The sequence below is a fragment of the Pieris napi genome, chromosome 16 (assembly GCF_905475465.1).
Source record: "Pieris napi chromosome 16, ilPieNapi1.2, whole genome shotgun sequence".
Lineage (NCBI taxonomy): Eukaryota > Metazoa > Arthropoda > Insecta > Lepidoptera > Pieridae > Pieris > Pieris napi.
In genome coordinates this window covers 8470818-8498152 of record NC_062249.1, presented here as the reverse complement: position 1 = coordinate 8498152, position 27335 = coordinate 8470818, and the positions used below count along the sequence as shown (strand labels likewise).

Genomic DNA, 27335 nt, shown 5'->3' with positions numbered 1-27335 from the left:
GCTTAGACAAGATGCCTTAACAAATTTGTATGTAGATAGTTGAAAACTAAATTTGTATCAAAATTACAGGCCGTGTAACGTGTTGGCAGTCGGTACTCGGTAGCCTAGGCCCACAAAGCGTGGGTTGGGATACAATAAGGGACGCCATGTCAGTGCTACGTAAAAACACACATTAGCGCTCACGCTATTCGGTAGTCAACAGCCACGGGCCAATAAATGTTTCGACAGTGTAGAAAACACAGAGTTTCTCCGCCATGTTTTTGCGTAATCTCAAAAGCTGCTTTTTGCTGTAATTCAGGACCGCCATCGTCATCTTTATGTATTAAATTAAATCTTTAAAATAACTATTATTATTTACAATCGTTGTGTTGAGGAAACAATCACTATTTTTTTAATGGCCCAAGATGTATCTTGTCATAGTAACAGGAGGGCTTTTTCTATGTTATGAATCAAAGGCATGTAGGTGTATAACCTTACAAAGTACCTAAACAATTTTCTGAAATCATCACATCATCTAACGTTAGGTTTTATGATGCAGTGATATAACATAATAAGATATTAAGTTATATCGCTGCCTATGAACACTTACATTTATTAGTTAATTATGATTTTTCGGTTTTTAACCACATATATAATTATGAACACATGTACATTAATAAGGCATTTGTTGTTTGCATGCAATAAGTTAATATATTAGCTTATTGTTCTAATGAAATCTCTAATTAAATTGTCAAGAATAAAACTATCAAATGCATAATATAATTTTTTATTAATTCCTTACTTAAATAGGTTAGGTTATGCATTCACATATTACTCATGCCTTTTGGTCCTAGTATACCGACTGCCGACACGAGCTGTCACTTTCATACAAATTTAGTTTTCGAATTTCTACATACACTACTGTAAGGCATCTTGTCTACGTCCCCATGTCTAACAAAGTCAAATCATAAAAATATTTTGATTTCTGGTCTTGCTTTTGCTATGTGTTGTCTTATGTGCTGGTTGCCCTAATTTTGTTTTAGATTTATTCTGTATGAATACAATATTGCTCAAATTTAGATCCTCTATTTTTCTGGCGATTGTCATCTAGTTACTTATCGCCACAAATTCTACTTAAACGGAATAATTGATGAACGTTTAAAAGAATTTAGTTTTATGAAAGCATTTCTTTTTTTCTGTGTAAAGTTTTAAATTGGATGCCGAAGGTGTGATACATTACTTGAAACAAGTGTGTCTTAAAGTGCTAACGTATGCCTTATTGAGATTTGTCACGATGTCTTCTTCGTTCACCGATTGCTACGATGGTAGCAAAATATTCTCATTTCTCTCCAATAGGATTGGTCTTCCAATTGACCTAGTAAGTACCAGTTAATTCATATACAATAGTGATATAAATTGAAGTCATAGCAAAATTTTAGTACTTAATTTTATTAAAGTTTTTAGTTAAGTAGGTTTTTATTTTATTATTTAGTTAATTAAATAGACGCTAATATTTTTGTATGAAATAGAAATTAAAGCTATTTTTTTATAATATTATGTAAAAGCCACTTCAGCACTATTTAGAAGTTCATTTAATTTTTTTCATTAGGTTAATTTTTTGATCGCACAAATAGCTGCACTTTGCCTGGCCAGACTTTTTCGGAAACCATTAAGAGTTGCTTCTCCAGAATTTCGTCATATGGTATGCCTTGTTATAGGTTTGCTTATGGGATATTTCTGCTTTGGAAAGTAAGTTTGCATAATACAGAAATACTTTGATTTTGCTTTGAATGCATTAATTGCTTGCTTATTCAATAGAAGATATATATACAATTTAGTAATTCTATGTGACTGTGCTATTTAAAAAAAATTCTTTTAAAATTGTATGATTTTTACTTTTAAAGTTTCTTTTGTAACATGAATAACATGCTTAGTCTTTCAATGAAAATGAAAATCCGATATTTGTATAATTAATATATCTCAGGAAAAAACCTGTCACTTTACAATCTATATGTTTTAATCACATCCATCTGGTAAATTTTAATCAAATTTGAAACCTTTGGATGTTTTTGTATATACAAAAACCTGATGGTGGGTGAACCTTATAAACAGATAACTGGAAAAAATTAAATTTTTTTTGATAACTATTTAAAATATGAAACAGGATTGTTTAATAGATTTATTTTTTGTCTGTGTATTAAGTTTTGTATTAACATACCTCATTGTTTCAAGTGCTTTGCAATAATCATGTTCTGTTAGATTTTGGTGTATGTCTGTTAAAATTGTTTTATTCAAATGTGTAGTATGGAAAAACAATGCTTGGTAGACCCGTTTAGTTTGTCAACCTTTAATTTATTGTTGAGTATGAGAATGGCAGCATTATAAAATAACATTACAATAGGTTCTTTGCTGCCAATAAAACTAATGTATCTTGACACCGGTGACCTGGTACATCCTTGAATTAATTCGCCTGAAAGTGGTATTGGTGATAACATGTTTTTTTTATTACAGACAAGCAATTCACTTATCAGTGCTTCCAATGATAACATATGTTCTTCTGAAAATATTTCCACAACATATAATAGGAAAGTATGTATATTATTATTAATATATTATGTACTATATACCCGTAATGCATATACAAGTTCTCACTGGGAACCAAAGCACTAAAACATATCAGGCAGGTATATTACTTGTTTCATTGATATTTTTTAGTAAGCAGCCTTTTGTGAAGGAAGAAAGAAATTTAAATCTTCGTAGATAATAATAATAATAATATGATTGGACAATTTACACCAATTGACCTAGTCCCATGCTAAGCTTGTGAAGCTTGTGTTATGGGTACTAGGCAACGGATATACATACATATTATAGATAGATAGACATATAAATACATATTTAAACACCCATGACCTAAGCACAACACCAAATACTCATCACATCGATGTTTGTCTCAGCCGGGGATCGAACCCGGGACCCATGGATTCGCAGTCAGCGGTACTAACCACTAGACCAATGAGCCGTCAATTATATGTAGATAACATAGTACTAATCAAGCTATGACTTATTACTCAGTATTTATGCTCATGTTGATGATTAAACATAGTCTCTATGCATCATTAATTCTGACATGATGAAAAATGATTCTATTCATAGAATTCACATGTGATTAATAATGTAAATTTTTTTCAGTATTGTTTTAGCTATGTCTATAGTTTATCTTTCATGCATACATTTACATCGACAAATTTATCATACTGCGGATTACACTCTTGATATAACAGGTATGTCTTGATTATATTACTAAATGTTAACATTTTATTAGTTAAATAATAAATTCTATATAGGTTACTTGTACCCGTCTCCGAGATTCGTTTGATTGTAATTCGCCACTAAATTGTTTTTTAAATTCTTATATTAAAAATATGTTTCTGTCTAGAAGGGCCCATCTTAAGTATCGCAAGGAATTAATAAGTTTGTGCTTTTAGAGTAGCACATTAAAATACCACTATATAGGTGTAATTATATATTTTCACATTATTAACTTAGGTTTAAATAATAATAGCAATGAGCGAACGACCAAACTACACCGACCCTGGGATCGTACGTTCGAACCTCGGCTGAGTATTTTTTTTACTAATTCATTTTTCTATCGGTCAAGGAAACATTGTAAGGAAATCGGCTGTGATCGAACTATGATGACTCGTAATATGTCAAAATCCAATAGCTTTTTGACGTACTGTAGTGATACATTTAGAAATCTATCTTCTATCTATACATATATCATATGTATTTTAAATTGATTACTATGACTACTACCTACTTGCCCGCTAATATAAAAAAATATCAAGAAACAATGTGAATACGAACGGTTGTAGGGCCGCTTTTTAATAGCGAATAATAAAAAAAGTGCATCCATTGGTTATTCATAATTACTTTTCCATATTATTGTTTCTTAAAGAATATTTATAACAAATTACTTACATCTTCGGCCCAAATCGAATCTAAATCTATGTTTCCTTTAGGACCCTTGATGGTTATAACTCAAAGGGTGACGTCACTGGCGTATTCACTGCAAGATAATTTAATAAGGAAAGAAATTAATGCGAACTCTACAGGAAATCTGAATGATAAGAATAGAATTGACAAGGTACCGTCGCCGTTGGAATACTTTGCGTATACATTGGCGTTTCAGACACTTATGTGTGGACCTGTTGTGTTTTATCCCGATTATATCAGCTTTATTGAGTGTGTTCGAGATGATGGGGTAAGTTTTATTGTTTTATAGTCTTTAATATATACAGTACAATCTCACTAATCCGGCACTATTAAAAACCGGAGGGTGCCGGATTATTGGAATGTTCGGATTACTGGATTATACTGAAAAAAATCATAGGTAATAAATAAAATAAAGCATTTCATAGAGAGAATAAATGTATATAATGTATTAATTTTGCCAATTTGCACATGTTTTGTCCAGTATCTAACTTTCTTAAAATCTCCATTTTATTATTCAAATCTAGTGTCTTGTGTTTGCGTTTATTTGTCATTTTTAACTATAAACTATTCTCACTTGAAAAAACAAATACGTGAGCACGTGCACGTGATAAGTTTTGAGGTTAGACTGCTAGTCGACGACGCAGCGACCAAGCGCACAGGTATAGAGGGGTGAGGGAGGCGTGGGCGGAGGGTGCCGGATTATTGGACGTGCCGATCTATCGAAGTGCCGGATTAGTGAGATTGTACTGTATCTCTTTTTTTTCAGTTTAGCTTCTTGGGTCTGATTTCTGTCGAAACAATCGGTTAATGGAATATAAAGATCCGACATGAATATTATAACGTTTTTCTTTTAAAGAATAAATTTTGTCAATGTTTATTATTATTTAATTATCAAAATTACGTCTCGTAGGAATAATGAATGGAATTAAGAACCCGGCGTTGTTATACTATATAGAGTGTATACCGGTTGCATTGTCGTTATTGCGTTGTAATTATGGTTCGTCGACTATAGGGTTTTATAATACCTATAAAATTTATATTGAGTCACGTAGCGCTTATGACACGTGAGCCGCGTGAGTTATGTTCAGCAAATACGGGGAATATAAAGGGATACTGTATACTTGCAATACATACGAATTCAGTCAGAAATTTTCCCAAAAAAAGCATAAAAACAAATTACGTAAAAAATCGTCGTCGTCGGGTCGTTTAATATCTCTTAGCGTTTAGATATTGGCCTTAAAGCGTTTGAAGATCTATTTATTATATAACATTTGAAAGAAAAAGAAGATATGTATCTGTATTTCAGAATACATTTTGCTTAAAGATAGGTCTCATATTGGTTACGTTTAATGTGTACTTTTAAATAATTAATAGACAACTCATTCGGTATCTACAAATAGGTAATAAAATTTACTTATTAAATGACTATTTAAAAAAATAAATACTAATTTCTCTATAGGACTACTAAGTCTTGTACGTAGTGTTTATAATCTATACGACGCGATGTATGCAAAGGTTTTTTTTATATTTATATAGAGCAAAAGGCGTGATGATAAAAATATTTCGCCTTAAAAATTGTTATATAATGAATGAGGAAATATAAGAATCACATTTTTTTTAAGATGGCAAAGGATAAAGTGGGAGAGAGCGAGCCTTCGCCAAGACGCGCAGTGATATACAAAGTAGCTGGATCTGTGGCCGCTGCTCTGCTCTACTTGTCTCTGGCAAAGAAGTACCCAATAAAAGCTTTAGAAGGTAAACTTCAAGAAATATACCATGACTCTTAATAGTTAGGTCTATCTCTCAAAAGGTCTCTCTCTCCATCACAGCGTAAACACAATTTGAATATTTTTCTTTAATAAGGTAGATGGCATTTATTTAGACAGTTTGTAACCATGCCAAATTAATAATAATAATTATGATTATATTTTTAGATAATTTAAATTAATGTATAATTTTAACGTCAAAAACACTAAAATAATAAGGAAATTAATACTGACTTAGCAATTAAGTAAGCTAATTAAACTATCAAAATTTTTGATTGTTTTATAAATTAAATATATAATGAGTTCCTTTTATGAAGCATGTAACTATTAACCCAGATCGTAAGCGGTCTATTTATAAATAATAACTAGTTCTACCTGTTCGACTTATTTGTAAACAATGTCGAACGATGTTTTAAATACGAACTTTTGAATTTATTAAGGATTATTTAAATCCAACGGAAAATCAGTATTTTGATTTATCTTCTTCAAGAGATTAAGGAATTGCGCATAACTGAGTGGGTGAGAATGAAAGACGAAACAAAGACGTGTTCTGTTTGATTGGGTTTGGGCAATAACGTCTTTTGCTCAACATGCGCATAGTACTTCATTCCTTTTGTACAATTAAAATCATACGCAACGTTATAATATCATAAGAATCGTGTGTGTCTGATAGAGTATATCAGACACACACGATTCAGTTACACACACATAAATTTAGCCTGTATACGTTTTAATTTAAAAAAAAATTATAATTTTTGTTATCTACAGCTTACACACACTCTAGAGATAATAATAAAAATCTAGAGAGAACTGTCTTATAGTATAAAAAATCTTTGTGTCCAGATTTGACTTGAAATTCTATTCCAGGTCTAGTAGACCCAACATCAGAAGTTTCTCGTTCTTGGTCAGCCGTATACCTACTCTGGTATGCGTACCTATCAACTTTAGTCGTAAGATGCAAGTATTACCACGCTTGGCTGCTCTCTGAGGCAATTTGTAATAACTCTGGCATGGGTTTCAACGGATATGACAATGATGGAACGCCGAAGTGGGATAAAATGTCTAATATTGATGTTTTTGGATTTGAGGTAAGGTTTATATTGTTATAAATAAAATATTTTTGAATGATAGGTTTTGTACCGCGTTACGGCTATTGATAACACTATATCGAAATAGCAATACCGAACCAAGTCGACTTGACTTTAATAAAATAGTGTAAATCCTAAAAGACCGGCAACGCAATTGCGAGCCTTCTCGCAATATGAGTGTCTATGGGCGGTGGTATCACTTAATATAGGGCGAGCCTCCACTTGCCCCCCTGTTATATAAAACAAATCATAAAACAGCAATGATTCAATACAATTATTATTGATTGTTCTAATTTCTAGTGGTTTTTTCATTAGCATTGTTATCAAAGCTATTTATATAGAGTATAATAGTTTTTCTATGTTCGTGAATAATAATGTTGGCTTTGTAAACCAGTTCAACTTACGTGTTTCTTCGACTCAGTGACTATAAGGGTCTGTTTCACAATGTATGGATAAAGTACCAAATAGCTATGCAACACATAAATTATTTGGAAGATAAATTGTGCTATTTGACATTCATCCGACTCATAACTTATGATGGACTTTATGTGACGAATAGCGCTATCTGACAGTCGTGAAACGCAACAATAGTGTTTATCCTACCAATAAGTAATAAATAGCTAATTTGGAACTTATGTAGAACTTATCCGTACATTGTGAAACAGACCCTTAGTATGACGTAAGGTTACAAGAGACTTACTTAGTATGACTCTCGAATGTCAAAAACATACTTAATTTAAGCTGCTTAGCGGACGAATATGATAGCGCACAACGAACTTCATAGGAGGCAAATGTCTGAAATCTTTTCACATTGTTGAGATCATCCCATCTCATAAATACTTACCATAACGAATTACATTACACAATTATTATAAAAGTAATCCCGCATGTTAATGGACTTTTTATGACGTAAAACAAAAATCGGCTAACGAAGGAATGACAACAAATACTGTATAAAATATAGTTAATATCACGTATCATTTATTGCTTGATAGAGCGTGATAGCCTACTTTTTTTACTAGTTCAATTACTCACTATATTGCATAACGTATCTGATGGTATGACTACGTTGGCGTGGAAAGTACATTTCCTACAATAAATTTATAAAACACAAAAAAATTACCGTGTACTTTTTTTCAGTTTGCACAAAACATGCGCGTGGCAATAGCCAGTTGGAACAAAAATACGAACGCGTGGTTACGTACAGTCGCGTACGAAAGGGGCGGCGCCGCCTGGCGAACGGCCCGTGTATACTCGCTGTCCGCGGTATGGCACGGCTTTCATCCGGGTTATTATATGACATTTTTCGCAGGGGGACTCTTTACTGAAGCTGCTAAAAAGGTAATCATTCATTGAAGTAGATGCCTTATTATTGTTATTAAATAAATAATTCAGCTTAATCAGTCATATGATATAACTTAGGATTTTATTGATGTGTATTATACATTAAAATTACATAAAATTACTACGGACCGTGAGTCACGACTCACGATAATGAAATAAAAAAAATAAAAAAAATATTAGCTGGATTTCCGTCAATGGTCAAGATTCATTGAAAGATGTAACAAAGTTTCGTTTTGTATCAACATAAGAATTTCGTCGTACTATATGCATAAAAATAATAAAAATTGAATGGAAAAGAACGTGCTTGTTTAAAATATCTATGTACGGTTTCTAGCTCAAAGGCATGCTTTAAATAAAAGAGGATATTATTTTCACTAATAAATTCTGAAATGGGTTATAAAATGCTGAAGAGTGCCGGCGTCTATACTCTTGGGGTGCAACTCCCCTCCTCATTTTGGGTAGTAATCGACACGCCCAAAACAAAATGTACACCCTTGGCTCGTTCTATCAAAGTTATGTTATTGTTAAAAATCGTTACTTTATTACATTCTTTTGACGACTGAAAGAAGTTAAAGATGATAAGATAAAGCTTTTAAAACTAATGATTTAGTATGTATGTTATTATTTCTACTAAATGTCGATATTGTAGAAATGTTTTATTTTCTAGGTCCGAGTTGTTGCCAGACCGTTGTTCCTAAACAGCGCTATTAGCAAGTTATTCTATGACTCGCTGACGTTTCTCACGACACGTGTAGCGATGACATATGCCACTGTTCCATTTGTACTGTTGCATCTGTCACCGAGTCTCGCATTCTATGGGTAAAGTTTGAATTTCTTTATGAAATGTACTCGCATAGATGTGGCGTATAGAAACAAACTCCGCCAGATCCAGTTTTGGGAAAAAAGAAGCTTTTGTAGTCTATAGATTCAGTATCTTGAGCTCTATGGTCCAATAATATATATAATCTTTCAAACCCAGTTACATCCTAGTTAATTCACGTACTTTTCTTGCGTTTCATTTCAAAACACGCCAGATCCTTGACAAGACAGCATCAAAAGCCGCTAGATCCACCTCAACCAATCAGAGAAAAGCATTTTGACAGAAAAGCGTCATGGCGTTACTAAAAATAGTAATGGCCGCTCATGCTTTTGTTCGTGATTTCGTGTCGGCTTTATCGTGAATTTTCATCAAAACAATGTTCGATTTACTAAAAAAAAAATAGAACCAGTTCCTCTGGAATGTGCAAGAAAGCGAGGGGTCAACAAAAGTAACTGGAAAAGTGAGAAAAAACGACGTAAGCGGTGAGTGAAACTTCCACAGGATTTGCTATACAGGGTGTTACAGGATGTGTTTGATTTGTGATAGAGGTGTTAATCTGGTATCATTGTTTGAATCGTATAAATAAAAATCGACCAAGTGCGAGTCGGAGTCGTGTACTGAGGGACCCGTACTACAGAAGCGAATGTACTCAGCCAAAATATGTGACTAAGAAAGGAAGAAGTTGCGCGGAATTGAAACCTGTAATAAGACGAAAGGTGAATAAAATTAATATAAAAAAAATTGCTGATGTCTCGAACCTGTTATCGAAGCACTTTGGTGAAGACTGGAGAACTATTGAGAGTTTAGCTTACTATAGGGAAGAATTTACATTGAAGTTGTACCGCTTGAGGAAAGTGACAATTGTGTTTGATCCAATATTTGCGATATTAATTAAAGTTCAGATTTATTATTTTTGGTAATTTTACTTTCTCTTAATCTGTAATTTTAGAACATCCTGTAAGTTGACAATGACCTAGCGTAGTTGGCATCGATCTCCGCCACATCCATTTCTGTCAGAAACAAAATCCGTCAGATCCGTATGTCATTATCAATAACCGCCAAATCCAATTTTTTCAGTTGGTTATTATTTCAGTATCTTTGTAATCTTCAATTGTTTATTATAAGGTCATTTAAATTAGTCGAGTAATATTTTTCTCCTTATTTAAAAAAATAACACGTAAATGTAACTGTTACCAGCAAAAAAAGATGTATACTGTAAAATTCACCTTTCTGGATCTGGCGGATTTTAATTCTATACGACACAGATAGACATAAGGTAGATAAACATTTTCAAATAAGGAATAACAAAAGAATTTCTCTTTCGAAGTATTTTAAAATACTTTACAATAGTTATTAGAAATTGAATTAATAAAGACAAAACATTAATTAGTTATTTGAGGCTTATAGTTTCTAAATGTTCAAATCTAGCTTCTTCGAGCTCAGCGTTTCACTAAATTCTTCATTGTCCTCGACATATTATACAAGTTTAATATTCCTCAAAGTATATTACATATTTTATATCTTATAAATAAAATTCTCGTGTTTGTTCCCATACTCCCCCGAAATGGCTCGACCGATTCTTATGAAATTTTTATGCATATTCAGTAAGTCTGAGAATCGGCTTCTATCTATCTTTCAAACCCCTAAGTGAGAAGAGATGTCCACCCCAAAAACTTTTTTTTATTTTTTAGTATTTTTTTTTTGTTTTTAATTTTTTATGATTCAGCATATAAAAATACATATAACCCTTAATTTTCATCTACCCTCTACGATCAACCCCTATTTTTTATTATTGTAGATATGTAGTTATTTTATTGAATTAAAAAAAATATTCCTAGAAATATTTAATATACCTACATGGCAAAACAACGTTTGCCGGGTCAGCTAGTATGAGAGATAAATTGCTTGTTTGAATAACTTTCATATAATTAAGGTTCGTTTCTTTTTAGGCGTCTATATTATTCGCTACACTTCTTAGCTCTGGGAGCTATGTTGTTGCCAAAATCGAGACATGCCATCGCTTCTCAAACGGAACCGCGCAAGTCGAACAGTAAAAGTATCGAAACCAATGGTGAAGCTAACGGAAAATTAAAAATCTCCTAAATACAATATTTAAGTGTTAACGGATCTTGACTTATTTCGTTACAATCGAAATTTAAACTGATGATAAGGAAATAATTAAAATAATCGTTGTATTTTTTATACCTATGTATAGTTAATATAAAATATTACAAAATCTTTACATATTATGTCAATAGTAATGTTGTTGAAATGTAAACCATAAATTATTGTAAACACTTATGAAAATACAGGAATCACGATAACTCGAATGTCAAAAGTACGGCGAAAAAATTCGAGTTAACGAGTTTTCGACCTAACATGAACTGTTGAAATTTCGACTTCGAATCGAATTTCGAGTCGAATTTGAATTCAGTATATATTTTTATGAATGTATTATTTCATTGCACGTGTACAAGACACAAAAACAATATATTAGAAGCCCCGAACCCGAACATTCATTTTGGATTTTATTCCTATTATTTTGGGGAATTCTAAGTAAGACGTCATTATATTTTATTAACTACAACTTACAGTCTCGTTTTTTAAATTCAAAAGTATAAATATGTATTGTCCTCACTTCGTATGGAAATACCATTTTGTTCGAGTTACAAAGTCTAAACAAATGGCATTTTTTTTCGACTTAACGGGTTTCGAGTTATCGATATTCCACTGTAATACATTATGATCTTCTGTAGACACATTTAATTTGTATTTTTAGCTTTTACAAAATGACATGAAATGGACCAAAATTTGTCATTATTTTAATCAAGTTTATTTTCCAGTGCAGATTGCCCTGAACTACACATACTATTTATAATAGCTGGAAAGTTTGTTATTCTGGTTAATCTAATTCCAGAAACTACTGGTTTTAATTTAAGTTCTTCATTTTAAGTTTCTTTCTCATTTTTTTTTAAAGTTTGGTAAATTAGGTGTTTACATAAAATTAGGCATAAAGATAGATTTAAAAATAATCTTTTTATCAGTCTTACTAATGCAATAACTACTTTTCTATAAAGATCCGTGTTGCATATAGTATATATAATCTAACATTGCACAAAAATCTACCTCCAATCATAGTATTGATATATAACAAGATATATTATTTTTATTTATTTTAATATAACGTAACCTTCGCAAGGTTAGTTGGATGATTACTGTTAATTATTACGGAGATTATTCATGTTGGGAATAAAATATTGTTTTTGCTGGTTTAAATAATATTTAATTTTTATTGACTTATTTTGCCGTATTTACATATAGTTATTTAAAAGGTTATTATAAAATTATTTTATATTTATTAGGGTTTTTTAAATGCAACATATCAATATATTTTGACTAGAAGACTAAATGACTCGAAAGCATTAAATAATTTTTTAAGTGTCAGTAAATTTAGTGTATAATAATGCTGACAGCATTATTTTTTTTAGAATTAACGACAACAGTCTATGAAGCCTAGATTACAGCGTTTTTACGCTCTGTATATAATAAATCCGAATGGATAATTTGACCAATATTTGAATTTATATTAAATAAGCTGTTGAAAAATATTTGTTTGTTGCCATAGTTATTATGTGTTGCTACCAATTTAGTTCTTACAAAAACATGTTTATGTTTCAACACTGGTTGAAGTTTTAGTATGTATTTAATAGTATTATAATTCAAACACTTATTATATAAGTTATTTAAGTTATAAATATAATTTTATTAAAAAGTATTTACAAAGTCCATGAACTATACTTACTACAGTATTAGTAATTACTAATTAAAATATTATACAAAAATTATTATGTCTACAATAATTTTAATGTTGTTTATCATCTAACACATACCATACTACGCTGGTATAGCAGACAAAGGAATACGATTTTTCTCAATTTTTGTAATCCTGTACTGTGACAAAATAAAGGAATTAAGTGTTACAGAATATGATGATAATATGTTGATATCTAATGAAATAAATCCACAATTGTCAGTTTAGCTTTTTTAATTGTGTTACTGTAAACACAATATTTTAAAAATCTCAACAAGTCAAAATTATTTAATGCATTACATTTAGATAGAACAGTGAGTTTATGAATATTACTGGAGTAAAATACTGCCAATTAATTGTCTTACACTTGTAAATAATATAAACTAGTTTTGTCTACTTGTATACATGAAAATTAGTTCCAATAGTAGTTACCATACTATTTTGATTAACCAGCAATAAAACCTATTAAATAAATAAAAACCTTATGATTGAAAGGCAGTCATGGGCCAATTGTAGCTATAATGTTTAGGACTTCTCATAAACATCTATATAGATTATCGCCATTAATTATAAAAAAACATATAAGAGCAAGTATTTACTAATGGTTGTTACATTTCTAAAGTATTCAATAAATATTTATTTTATTGTTTTGTGTTTTATTACACCTTTTATAAAATATAGTTAAGAGGATTTTTAAATCTGTGTTAAAATACACAATATTGTAGTTTACATAACAATAAGAATAGAAGTAGTGTTTCATATTATATATATATATTACATTAAAGAACATAATGCAGATTATTTTTTATGTTTTTTTATGAATACAAATCCTAGTCTTATATATGCCAAAACTCCAGGCACATTATTTGTATGTTCCAAAATTCTCTCCGCATACTTGTTATTCTTCAGTGTTGGGTTAATTTCTTGCACTAAAATAGAATTAACATTTAATTTTTTTAGAATTTTCATTAGGGGAGATATTAAGTATATTTGAAATTCATTTTCCATTTAATATATATATATACATACTAAGAAAATACTTACATGAATATTTTCCTGTTTGTGTATTTCGTAATAGCCTTATGGAATACTTCTCAGAATCTCTTTTAGATTGAGTGAAAAACTGTATAAATATTACTTGTTGATCTGTCTGTCTTGATTCTATAGTGTAATAAAAATTAAGGAAATTTTTATAACACCTTCGGGCCATCAATAAGGATTCATGGGTTTCCTTGATTTGATTTGTTACAAGTTTATGATCTGTAAATAAATTAACAAATAAAATAAACTTAATCTTATTACACTTATAACTTGAGATACTGTTAAATTTGTAGTTACTTCCGTATAATTTATCGCTGCTAAATATAAATTTATTCTACCTTGTTTAAAACCTTCGTATTCATTTTGCTTTTGAGATAATTTTTCGAGATTTTCTTCGATTTCTTTTCTTAAATTCTTGTTTAACTGATGAAGTATATCTAATTCTTCTTCTAACGTATTTGCGGAATTTTTAAGGTATGCGGGTTTTTGTAAAATACCACGATTATCAAACACATTTAGTATATCTTGAGTATAATTCAAAACACTGGTCTCAAATATTCCATACAATTTTTCTTCTAATTTATCGAAATCGAGGAATTCTTCTGTAGCATGCATTGTTTAGACGACTGCTTATAAACAACACGAAGGAATGATGATTTTGATTAGGATGAAAAGATTAAATTTTTTAAATAAAGTATATTTTAAAAAAATATAATTTTACTCACGAAACACCCAAACCTCAATCAATAACACAATTTGAATTAACGGCAATCCAAACATAAATATCACAGACTATGAACACTAAACCAAAATCCTTAGAATCGGCAGGCTATCCAAAATACCAGGGTCGCCCCCAAAAGCTAAGCCTTAGATAACGTGTTTTAGAGATGCCCCTGCGTGACCAACTCTGATATTATACGTAATTTTTTTTGTTGTTTACTTTCATTTTAAATAGTCCCCCCCGTTTTATCAAAAATAATATGTGTGGCGTGGCTGGTACTATATGCCGAAAAAACGTGAAAAAGAAACTTTAGTAACTAAATTATTTTTGTAACAAAAAGAATAAAAAGATCTTGCTTAAAGTTATATGGGATTTTAATGACCTCTAGATCACCATATAACATGAGCCCACGCAAATCGGAATGTCTTATCTATAGGTGCTTTATTTTTAAGCTATTGGATAGATTTTATCGCGGGTTTTGAGAGAGATCTAGAAATTCCGTTACGAAATAAACCTAAAATACTGCAAAAAATAAATAAATAATTATATTACATAAGTTTATAAAAAATGCTAGGCAATAGCTTTACCGTGGCAGTCCCCGAGTGCCACACGTTTTTTTATTTTTTTTAAATGGCTTTTATTTATGCCAACTGGGCACAAGGTACTTCGCCAGTGTCGTGTAGATGGAGAAGGCACGAAGAAGATTGATCGGTGAAAATAATAATTAAGAGTGCTTTATTTAACGGCCTATGTTCACACTCAGTACTGACAGCTGACAAGATTTGCCTGACTTTTGCTTAATAATAAAATGTAAATTTTTATCTGTCATAGAAATTACTAAATAAAACCCCTCGAATTTTGATTTAATTTTCAATTCCAACGTTATGAAACTTGAATTATAATATGTCACAGATTCATTAAAATAATTAATCAAGCCTTTAGAAGGACAATGTGTACAAAGAATTTTTTTTTTTGAATATGTGTTTTTTTATGTGACTGATCTTTCTCGTGCAAACGAGACTCACTAAAGATGGTATCTATTTACATTATTGTGAACTATTAATTTCCAATGATCATATGCACATAATATATGTGCTGATTTGTACACTAATTACAAAACACTGTTTTACAGCTCTTCGTTAAAACTTTTATAGTGCCAATTACCAAGTCGATTGTAATTCATTATGTTGCATAGTGAATCTATCAAAGCAGGTAAAAAGACTGTTGGGATTCAACATAGTATTCAACAACATTCATTTTTTAATTACGCTTAATCAAATGGGCCATTGTCTTAGCTGTTTTTATAACCAGACAAATGCCGATGTTGTAGCATCGCCAAATACGAAGGAGAATGGTAAGAATCATCATTACATAGCATTAATTATTACTTCAGATGAATAATAAATTGACAGATGCAACTGTAAATAACACATAAAAATGGCCCGCAGGTATGTCTGTGAATGTATTCTTCAATAATTCTTAATATTTCAGATATAACAGAAAATATTGCAAGTAACGAAGCACCAAATTCAATGACATCTGAATTTCCTCAAGAAGAACCATTGCTACAGAATAATGAAAACCATCTAAATTCATATAAACCAAAATCATTCCCAGGACAAAATACAAACAGAGTATGTTTGGCTTCTGAAAATTCAGCAGATGTAAATGACATACAGAAAACATATAGTAATTCAGAAAAAAGTAAAGCATTTTACCATAACATAATTCCTTCCATTCCACGAACAATGTCATCATTGGGATCAAGTGAGTTTAAGGTGTCCGAGACTAAGATTAACCAGTTATTTGATCAGTATAAAGATTCTTTAGAAGATACTATTCTGGCTGAAGGGATTGAAAATTTATGCAATGACTTACAATTAGACCCTGACAATTTTAAAATCTTAGTTCTGGCTTGGATGTTGAATGCTAGTCAGATGTGTAGGTTTACAAGAGCTGAATTTATACAAGGTTTAAAGAGTATGAAAACTGACTCTGTTAAAGGTATACAACTAAAATTGAGTGAAATATCAAACAATTTGAAAAGTGACTCTGAACAGTTTAAGGATTTGTATAGATTTACTTTTAAATTTGGTCTCGATGTTAGTACTGGTCAAAGAATTCTTCCTTCTGATATTGCTATTTTGTTATGGCGCTTAGTCTTTACAAACAATGAGCCCCCAATATTGGAGAAATGGTTAAGTTACTTAGAGAAGAATCCTCATATACGAGGTATTCCCAAGGACACTTGGTACATGTTTTTAAATTTCTGTGAGTTTATTGGAGATGATCTCAGCAGCTATGATGACACTGAAGCATGGCCAAGCTTATTTGACGATTTTGTTGAATTTGAAAATGATCAAATGAATCAGAATGTTTCAAAAACTAATTTAATTATTCAGGACTGAATTCCTATATTTGCCAAATTTTTAGATGTTGTAAGTACTTAAATATAATAAGACTGAAAATTACATTGGAAGGTCTTAATATAAAACCACTCTCTATTTACTGACAGCAGAGCCAGTTCAAGAATGTTGTAAATAATAGTATCTACTTGTGAAAAATAATTATATAGCTTTATTAAGTACCTAAAATAACATTCCATTATTGGAATTAGCTGAAATTTGTAAATATTCTGCCAATCACACAAGATTGCTTTAAAGAAACAAAGTTAATTAAAATGTATATATTATGTATTTTTTTTATCGCATCACAGTTAAACATACTTCAAAAATGCCTGACTTGCATAATATATTTTATTTTAAAGGTCTACCTGTCTTTCATTATCAAGCTACTGTTAAATTTTTATATATGAATATACTGTTTGTTTTTTTTGGGAATATATTATTTTATAATGCTATTTTTATCACTATCAGTATGAAGTAATAGACAGGCTATTTTATTACGAAGTTTAATTTCAACATTGCTTTACAATTCTTTTGACAAGCGCAATCTCTGCCGAGCACTTGTCTAAAATAATACTAGAATTAAATAAATTATGCATTGCTTTTTACTTTAAGAGAAATACAGTGCATTAACTACCAGGTAAATTAAATAAAAAAAACTAAAAATGGAGCAGTTTTAATAAAATTTTATTAAATTTAAACAAAATATTATAAGTATGCAAATGCTCGTGCAGAGTCGTACGGCGAACGTGGCACCCATTAAGATAAAGGCACTTTTGGCGCCCCATATACTTCTCTATGCAGGTCTCTGTCGCCCGACCTTTTCAGGCCCTAGAATGCTTACATTCGCCAGCACGATTATTACCACTAACATACATAAAATACCGTTAATAATTATTATACATCGCCCTAAATAAAACTGATTATGTTAAAAAAGCTGAACATTAAAAAAAGAAAATATATATTCAACAACTGGAAGGTCAAACCGACACAAAGAATCATCTCCCAAATCATTATATAATAAGTACTCTTGTGTTTGTACCTACATTAATACTTTAGAAAGTAAATTTAATGCGGATAACACCTGAGAGCTAAGTTAAACCAGACATACTGGGTTAAGGATATAACTCTGATAGTGAGCTTAGAGAGCAATCCAAACCAATTAATTTCATGGAAACTATAAAATACTAAAGAAATACATTGCAATCAATAAATTATTCAAATTTTAATAACTATGTATTACCAAAACAAAATATGTATTGCATATTCCTACAAGTAATGTGTATATAGAAAAATATACAAACCATATATTTAATTTTATACATGCAGTGTTGCAAAATTAATTTAAAGGTTACACAAATATGATATCTCTATTTATGCACACGTTAGATATATCATTAAATAGTTATCATTTAAAAAATTATGTTGGGATACTCAAACTCTGAATTGGGAGCGAGAGGTAAGCATAAAATTATCATAACAGATAACACAACAAACACTTCTGATAAAAATTAAAATGTCCTAAAATGATATATATTTTCAGCAAAATGAAATCTGACAAAGCAAAAGCAAACAATGTTTAAGAATGTGTCAAACTGCTTTATTACACTAGTAAGCCGTTGTTCATCCGCAGTACCAAATCTGGAGTAATTCTGTATGCTCTTATTATTTCATGGAGCCAAGAATAAAATTAAACTATCATAATTTTAAGAGAACGACATTACAATAATATACACATCCTTACTTTACAAACCCACATCGGCTTTCATATCGGACTTTGACGTATAAAAATATCAACTTTTGCTTTATACTCTGCGGGTACACATGAAATAAGAGCACTTAGAACGCTATCACGTTAAACTGTAGAAAACGGAACACCACATATATGGTATAAATTTAACAATTAGTATTTATTTAGTTGGTGTCATTAAAGCGCACTAATTAGCAGGTTTTATGTATAAATGTCAGTAAAATGGTTCCATACAAACTATGCTAATGAAGAATTCCACTCTTTGTTTATTCTCATCAGAGATTTCACATGAATTTCAATTAAGAAATAGCTAATGGTGGCAAACCAACCATTATGGAACAAAGCGTTAAAACATTTATCCATCAAACACTGTTATTGATTTACTTGAGGTATAGCAACCTTTAACTTCTGTTCACAACATTTTTATGAATCCAATTTTCGATGTTTCAGGTATAAATATAAATGTCAAATATCAGCTTATCCAATATTTTAAATAATCTACCAAACATTCAACACTGTAATATAATTATTAATCATTAATATATATAAATATCCATGGCCCACATAGGAACAGAATTTAATGTTGCTCAAGTAATAATTTACACCAACTATGCTTAAACTTTTAGGGGTTATTTATAAAACGAATAGTTGATGGGTTACATTTGCTTGTGATCTGGAAGATCTGGAAGTTATTTATTTTTACGAAATTTTGGTGTTGACGTTGTACGGCAGTGGATATGAATGATTTGTGTGAAACTAGCTTTTCTATGAATCCGAAATCTGTTATGCTCTCACATGGATCCCAAAGTTGAGGATTACATATTATATAGTTGCATTCTCTGATATATAAGATATTGAAAGCCTAACCTAGCTAAATTACAAATTGTAGTGCCAAATTTATTCAACGACTTTGAGAACTTTGCCGATTGCAATTGTTTTATCTGAAAAAAACAAACAAAATATTATTAGTTAAAGCTTAGTTATTTAAAAAATAGGTCTTGTATGTATGTAACAAATCAGATAAGCAGACATACATTGTAGATTAGAGGAGTTTACTCATAGATAATTATTTACTAAACAAGTGCTTTTTAAAAATCTCTAGTGGTTCTTCAATATGGTTGAATCTCCTGTTGTACTTACTAGACCAACCTCATTATTTAAAAGTCAAGGGTAGATGTAGATTTTTACCCAAAAGAAATAACAAATTCAATAATAAAAAATACATACTTTCATCTCTTAATGTGAATCTGCCCATCTGCGCAAATTTCTTGAAAGGCTCAAGGCATATGATCCCGGCACACTCTATCCTCATGATGGCCACTTGGTCCTGCTTTACAAAGCGCGGCCGCGTCTTTGACTTATCACCGGTTTTCTTATCAACTAGACATATCAGTGCCTGGAATTCACATAAATTATATCTGTTTTATTAAATTTTTATAAATAGCATTTTCTAGAATTCTAGAAGTGAAAGCATATTTGAAATCAGTCAAGTAGTTTTTCATTACAATCATACAAATGTTTCCACACCTTATAATATTAGTATAGATCAAGTCTAATTTGTACTGTATGTTATAGGACATATACCAAATAAATAATATAACTATATATTTACACAGGTGTTTGTTGTTTTTACAATGGTTATATAACCATATATTATATATAAATGTATGTATGTAAAAAATACTAATAATTTATACATTGAGATAATTTGAGATGTCTATAAGAGAATCAAAACAAGTGACCAAATAATTATGTTGATTATAATAATTGTCTTGTTTGGGTTGGTTCTTTACATATATAATTATTAAATTAGTCCTCTAAAATACTACAATGCTTATTAATAAATGGCTATTTAAATTATACCTTTACAGTGACTTCTTCGGCAGCACAATGTATGTGCATAACGGCTGAGTATCCCGCACAAATAATGGACTTGTGTTCTAGAATTACTACTTGAGCATCAAATACCTGCAAAAAAGGTTATATGTTAAGTTTTTTTTTTATTCTTGCTTCACTAATATTAACTTTTAAAATAAAATAACTATCTTCATGAACTGATCCCTTCTTCTGATCTTTTCTCCTTCTAACCTCTACACTGGGATCTCTGCAATACTTTTACAATCAACTTTGTGTGACTAAAAGTGCTGGTTAATTTCATTGTAATAGAAGCTAGACATTTACTTTGGTCCACACCAGTCACACCTGGCATATGTAACTAAGACTAAGATCTGTTGTAAGACACTATGTCAATGAGAAATAATGATATTTTATAAAATATATTTTTTGATGACTGGGACAAATAGTAGCTATTTGCTAATTGAAATATCAAATATACTTACTCTTCCAGTAGTAATAGGATCAATAGTATCACAAAGTACAAAACCAGGTGACACATCTTCTTCTTCAATTCCTTTAAGCTTAACTTTTACATTTTCACCAGGACCGATTGATGTCACTTCAATATCATCAGACCATAGTTGATCTACAGTCACGTTAACCTACAAAAATTTATTTATATAAGTTACCTAATAAAGACGTTTTTACCACTTGTAAAGCCCAAATTGTGTATATAGCATTTAGTTAAGATGGTTCCCTAAAATTTAAACTTTTGGCAAAAATTACTTCTGTAAAGGCTCAGGTATGATAACAATACTAATATACTCTTAAGTGGACAAATTAGACATATTAAAAATAAGGCACAATAATTATGTAGTTTTTTATCAAATAATGTCTACCAAATCCATCTGCTTTTAGAAACTACATAACATAAGTTTAAAAGATATATATATATACATATATAGGGAAAGTACTTTAAAAATAAACATACCCTGTTAGGCATTAAAAATAATAAGCTTCCCTTGCGGGTAGTGCCAGCCTCAACTTTGCCCATGAGCACTGTTCCCATATCCTTATATTTGTCAACCACTGGCATTATAAATGGGCCATCCATCTTTCTGTTGAGGGAAGGCAACTCATCTATGAGTTGAATGAAGGACGGACCACGGTACCATGGACATACTTCTTCTGATACCTGAAAAAGTTTATATCGACTAATAAAGACACATATTTTGTAATCTTAATATACATAAATTACGTGTCACGTTGTTTGTCCGCTATGAACTCCTAAACTACCGAACCGATATCAATCAAATTGGCACACTGTGTGTAGTTTGATCCAACTTAAAAGATAGAATAGCTTTCATCTCAATTTATACCCGCAATATTATTTTGTTGCAAAATATTTGTTTATTATTTGATAGTCACAATTCTAACAGATGGCGCTGTGTTGAAAGTTCACCAACGTTTCACATAATCTACAATTTAATGGCACAACCATGATGGTCCCACTGACTGGTGTTCTCCTACCGTTTCCCTTGAATGGTTTGCTACTATGTAATATAACAAAAAACCTTAGCCACAGCGACGCTTGGCTGGTCTGCTAGTTATATGTTACTTAAAATATTTCTATAATTATGATCTAAAAGTTTTTAAATGCATATTATGCCATTTTGTGAATTACTTTACATTACTAATTTAGTAATTAAAGAAAAATTATTACTGATTTGTCGAAAATAGAAAAGCACATAAGTATAGGAGACAGGAAATTAGAAACATCAAATGTAAAAATGTGACTTTTATCTTACTCTTTCCAATAATCCTTGCCCAGTCTGCCCAGAAACTGGCAGGAAGGATAAGTCTTTAGCTGGATTAAAGCCTAGTTTTTTCAGATATGGCATAATTTTGTCTCGGCATTCATTGTATCTGGAAATAAAAAATACATAATCAAATATTTGAAATTTAGTGAAAAATTATCAAGTCAAGTTAGGTCTAAATTGATTACCACATATCATAACTAGGATTGACGATGATCCATAAATGTTCTCGAGAAGTTTGAATTTTTTCAAATAATGTTTTCAATTTGTTTGAATTTAAGATCTTTTACCAGGATAAAGGTTGTAAAATTACATGTATTTATAAGGAAAAACAATAATTGATTTATATTTTATTATACTGTGATAGATATATTTTTTATCTAAAACCAAATTAAAGGATCTTCCAGGTTTTGTACACCCATGAATGAATATTACCTTTTTTCTTCCCAGTTGACAGTGGGATCATCCATTTTATTAACAAGTGCTACTAAATGCTTCACGCCAGCCGTTTTCGCCAACATGGCATGCTCTCTCGTCTGCCCCCCTCGGTCGAATCCCGTTTCGAATTCACCTTTTCTCGCCGAAATTACCTTAGTATAAAATTTCATTCAATGTCTTGTGGTTGTTATTATAATTTTTACTTATAAAAATAAGAAATACATACTAAAGAATATACTCATACATATTAATGACTATGTTAGGCTAACATTCTATATGTTGGCCGAGCAGCATATGTACAATACAACAAACCAACAATGAGTTGGTGCAAACACACCCTACCTCTGTGCTTATGATTTTTTCACTCCATGTACGCAATCATTTTAACAAAATATAACCAGGAAGCTGGCACGTCTTAAATTATGATGGAATATTATAATTTTACCTATTAAAATAGTGCATTTGTTGTCTATCTAACCTAATATTATTGGTTAGAATAGTATATAGAGGTAGCATAGACAAAATCAAGGAAAACCTGCAGGACATAAAATTATAAAGACTTGAATCGAGTACTTTTTAATTTTCTATAATTGTTCAGTACATTGGATTGTCCAATAATATTCACTATTAGATTATGTATATAAAAATATTATATACAGTAGAACCTCGATAAGCTAAAGTCCAAGGGAAACACAAAATATTTTAAGTTATAGAGGTTTTAAGTTATCAAGGTTTCCATTCTTGGCAGACTGATTTGCTAACGCTCGCACTTTCGCCGCATATTTAAAGGCTAAATCATGCCGTTTCTTAAAATTCTGTAACCAGCCATTGCTGGCTTTAAAATTTTTGATTTTCAGAGAATTAGCGAACTCTTCAGCTTTTTTTTTCAGTATGGGTCCACTAACACTGATGTTTTTGTTTCGACACGGTTTGAACCACGTAAACAAATATTGTTCTAAATTAGGGAATTCGGCAATTTTTCGTCCTTTACATTGAAGACTTTCTCCTGATTCTTGTTTCTTCAAGATTTCAGCTTCTTTTTTTAATGATGATAGACAATGTACTCTCATGTATTCACAAACAATTTTATGTTATAGAGGTTGTGGAAACATTTCTTTTAGTTACTGAGGGCCTATACAGAGATTATTTATTTAAGTTATAGAGGTTGCGTATTTTAAGTTATAGAGGTTTTGGGCTCTGATGGGAAGGGAACATAGTATTTTTTGAAGTAACAGAGGTTTTCATGTTACCGAGGTTCTACTGTATATGATATTGAATATGTGAATATTTATGTAGATAAGATAATACTCACAAGTACAGCAAGGTCGGCCTGAGCAGCGCCACCAATCATGTTCGGAACGAAACTTTTGTGTCCTGGCGCATCCAGGATAGTGAAATGCTTTCTGTCAGTCTCAAAGTACGCCCGTCCCACTTCCACCGTTTTTCCCTTGTCACGTTCTAGTATAAACAATTTTATTGTTTACATAATGGAAAATACACTTTTATTACAATAATCACCAGTTGACTGACAAGACCATACCACTTGGCCCTAATATCAGCCTATTAATTGATAATTAGAAATAAATATACCTATTGCAAATTTTTTTTAATAATTAATATAACTAACCAGTGAGTTTATAAATTTATAAATCAGGAGAAAACACATTATATACCTTCTTGGTTAGTATCAAGTGCCCATGACAAGTACCATGATTCTCTAGATTTCTCTCGGGCCTCACGCTCATATTTCTCTAATGTTCTCTTGTCCACCATTCCAGTCAATGACATGATTTGCCCACCAATTGTAGATTTACCAGCATCTAATTGACAAATTTTAAATGAATACGGCTTTGTTAATAAATATTAGGATAATTTTACATATTCTCATTTGCATGTTATTGCAAAATACTACAAACTAAATAGACCAAAGAAGTTACAGCAAATAGGTTTATTTGTAAAATTAAAAAAACTTAAATGGGAAACCAGGGCCTAAACTAAGTTGGAGAACTGTTATCAAATCAAACCTACCTTAAACCATGTGTACAACTATTTAAAATAACAAATCTTAAAAGTTAACTAAAATGGGTTAAGATTATAAACAAAAATTAACTAACATCCAGCACTCACCTACATGTCCAATAAATACAACATTTACATGTTCCTTTTTGCTTCGCGTGTCCTCCACCCGTGGAGGTTTTTTCTTAGGAACTTTCTTTGCCAATTCACCATCCTCCTAGAAACAGGTACCAATATAGTACATTTTTATTCTATTAAAAAAGCAATATTTTGAATCTTAATTATCTTTATAGTCGTTATGCACTTGACTGAACATAAAAGCCTATTCATTTTAGTACTTTTCCCAACTCAAACTAAACAGCAAGGCCACAGACAGTTTAGGAAATGATATATAAAATTTATATACTCACATGTGTTAACAATAAAGTATAATGTGAATGTAAATTACTTTCTTTATGTTTTATAAGGAAATTTTAACTGTGTGTGTTAATAGGAATTTCAAGTAAAATCATGGCAAGCAACTACTGTTCTAATGTATAATAAGTTCTATGTGTAGCTGTGTTAGTACATATATGGTGTTAATGATAAGTAAATAATCTTTTAAGAATTCAGTCTGAGCTTTGGATGCAACTTAATATTTAAAAAAAATAAGTCAAATATTTGTCATTGCTTGAGTATTTTTTGTACACTGTAGCAAATAAATTATGTAACAAATTATTAATTGTCTTGAATTGATTACAAAGGTAAGATTTTTCAACATTAGACACATAAACAAAGTGGCTCAAACCAAAACAAAATAAAATCTAGTTTATACTAACAATATATATTGTGCTATATGCACAAATAGCAACAAAGCTCCAACTCTAGGGGAAAAAGAAATAAACTCATGCTTATTACAAGAATTGTCACCTGTGGTTCAGTTTCCTCTTCATCTGCTTCATTGATTTCTTCTGTGAGCAGTGCATTGTCGGCTTCATTTTCCCAGCTGTCGGCAGTTGGCGAGCTGTCATCTGGTGGCACCTCAGGGACAGGAGCTACTGCTGTGGCTGGCGGCACAGGAGGAGGCTCTTCAACACGTGGAGATGCTGAGGCTGCGACATTGTCACCATTATCACCTTCACCACACCCTGAAAATAGAATTTAAAAATTAGTATTAGGTAAAAGGTTATAGCCATTAAATAAATTTACATAAAACAACTTAAGAAATATATTTCAATAGTTATTATGTTTATGACTTAGGAGTTTCCACTACATAGTTTCGAACCTGCAATACAAAGTCAAAAGTTAAATTACCTTACACATTAAAGTAAGGCACAAATTTATTAAACCATAGTTTTTAAAATTTCGACTTCAAATGTAAATGGATTTACAATAAATTGTAATATACATTTTGTTTTATACAATATGAGGGAATAGTGAACATACAATATGGGTCATGTTTAAAAACTATTTAAAAAACATGCATAACGTTAGCAGCTACAAGCTCTAGGAAATCTAGATAAAAGGTATTATGACTATACTTGCAAGACCTGTACAACACTAACACTACAAGCTTCAATGAACACACATTTTATATTAATAAAAATCACAGGGGCTAATCATTAGTCATTATTTGTTGTTGTATTTTTATTTGCATTAACATAACCTACTTTAACTGCAGCTGTGAGACTAAAAGATTTTTTTTTAACAATTATTTAGTTCTACAATGAACTGTGATTAAAATAACTTTCAATTACAAACAGGGTACTATATATGCAAGGTAAAAGTATGATAAATGTTCAATATACTAAGCAACAATGTGTAGTCTAGATTTAACTTTACCATGAATTTTAGTCTCCATCATCTCAATGTAAAGACTTCATTTATTTTCGTAATCAATAAGAGAAAGTTTAAGAATGTAATAGTAGTCACGCCGCGTGTCTCGACATAACCCGTTAGAACTGGATTCGGCAAAAAAATAGTCATCACACGCAAGTTAAAACGTTCAAACGTGATCTTTTTTAATATTTTAACCTTTAAGGCTAATACACAACAGAAAGGAAAAAGATATAAATTCAATGCAAATAAAATCCAGGTATTACAAATAATGACATGACATACCATTCATGACCGGACTTCCATCAGAGCTCGTAGGACTACTTTCAGATTTTTGTGACTTTGTTGGTGATTCATCCTGAGAGGCGTTAGTACAAAAAGAAGGCACGAATTCCACGGCATTTACGTTCAACGTGGAAAATGTTTTTGGAGATAATTCATTAGAATCATTTGCACCTTTTTCACCCACAACTTCAGCTTGACTTTCCCATGAGTCCGGAGCACCGTTATTGGACATTTTGAAAAGCAATGCAGTCTAATATTATGTGTCTTCTGCTTTACTACCTATTTTAATAATAATTCGCGTTCTTTTGTCGATAGATCCGCGTGTGTCTTTATCTTACACACCGGAAGTACATGGCAATTTGCCAAATAAGTTATGTTAAGTGCAATATTTTTTGCAATTCTTA

At 31.0% G+C, this 27335-nt stretch overlaps 3 protein-coding genes across 6 annotated transcripts; 2 read left to right on the top strand and 1 right to left on the bottom strand.

Annotated features, from left to right (window-relative positions):
* The first annotated feature begins 929 nt into the window (after positions 1-929).
* LOC125057266 (lysophospholipid acyltransferase 6) lies at positions 930-13453 on the top strand. Of its 2 annotated transcripts, XM_047660850.1 has the most exons (10): positions 930-1357; positions 1589-1728; positions 2491-2568; positions 3172-3263; positions 4005-4246; positions 5601-5733; positions 6612-6832; positions 7973-8173; positions 8844-8995; positions 10946-13453. In XM_047660850.1, exons 1-10 carry the CDS (start codon positions 1274-1276, stop codon positions 11097-11099), a joined length of 1497 nt encoding a protein of 498 aa, XP_047516806.1. In that variant the 5' UTR covers positions 930-1273; the 3' UTR covers positions 11100-13453. The 2 variants fall into 2 exon arrangements, with proteins under 2 accessions (XP_047516806.1, XP_047516807.1); XM_047660851.1 differs by lacking the exon at positions 1589-1728.
* Positions 13454-15349: 1896 nt separating this feature from the next.
* On the top strand, positions 15350-17339 carry LOC125057274 (DCN1-like protein 3). Its single transcript, XM_047660869.1, has 3 exons — positions 15350-15602; positions 15702-15923; positions 16061-17339. The coding sequence occupies exons 2-3, from the start codon at positions 15848-15850 to the stop codon at positions 16975-16977; spliced, it is 993 nt and encodes a 330-aa protein (XP_047516825.1). The 5' UTR covers positions 15350-15602; positions 15702-15847; the 3' UTR covers positions 16978-17339.
* A 301-nt stretch (positions 17340-17640) lies between these two features.
* On the bottom strand, positions 17641-27292 carry LOC125057273 (eukaryotic peptide chain release factor GTP-binding subunit ERF3A). 3 transcript variants are annotated; one of them, XM_047660866.1, is made up of 12 exons: positions 26932-27292; positions 25741-25958; positions 24943-25048; positions 24489-24635; positions 24128-24273; positions 22813-22967; positions 22369-22486; positions 21552-21755; positions 21064-21222; positions 20588-20692; positions 19952-20120; positions 17641-19665 (listed from the first exon to the last, which is right to left on the bottom strand). In XM_047660866.1, the coding sequence occupies exons 1-12, from the start codon at positions 27161-27163 to the stop codon at positions 19622-19624; spliced, it is 1803 nt and encodes a 600-aa protein (XP_047516822.1). In that variant the 5' UTR covers positions 27164-27292; the 3' UTR covers positions 17641-19621. The 3 variants fall into 3 exon arrangements, with proteins under 3 accessions (XP_047516822.1, XP_047516823.1, XP_047516824.1); XM_047660867.1 differs by having other exon boundaries at positions 27103-27292; XM_047660868.1 differs by lacking the exon at positions 26932-27292 and adding an exon at positions 26653-26686.
* Positions 27293-27335: the final 43 nt, after the last annotated feature.

Bases quoted from the DNA above. Each gene is read 5' to 3' on its own strand.
- LOC125057266 (XM_047660850.1), top strand. From the start codon at position 1,274: ATGTCTTCTTCGTTCACCGATTGCTACGATGGTAGCAAAATATTCTCA. The intron at 1,358-1,588 runs GTAAGTACCAGT...TTTTTTCATTAG, and splicing joins TTGGTCTTCCAATTGACCTA to GTTAATTTTTTGATCGCACA. The intron at 8,996-10,945 runs GTAAAGTTTGAA...GTTTCTTTTTAG, and splicing joins CCGAGTCTCGCATTCTATGG to GCGTCTATATTATTCGCTAC.
- LOC125057274 (XM_047660869.1), top strand. From the start codon at position 15,848: ATGGGCCATTGTCTTAGCTGTTTTTATAACCAGACAAATGCCGATGTT. The intron at 15,924-16,060 runs GTAAGAATCATC...TTAATATTTCAG, and splicing joins GCCAAATACGAAGGAGAATG to ATATAACAGAAAATATTGCA.
- LOC125057273 (XM_047660866.1), bottom strand. From the start codon at position 27,163: ATGTCCAATAACGGTGCTCCGGACTCATGGGAAAGTCAAGCTGAAGTT. The intron at 24,274-24,488 runs GTATATAATGTG...TGTTTATACTAG, and splicing joins ACTTGATACTAACCAAGAAG to AACGTGACAAGGGAAAAACG. The intron at 21,223-21,551 runs GTATGTTTATTT...AAATTTTTGTAG, and splicing joins TATTTTTAATGCCTAACAGG to GTTAACGTGACTGTAGATCA.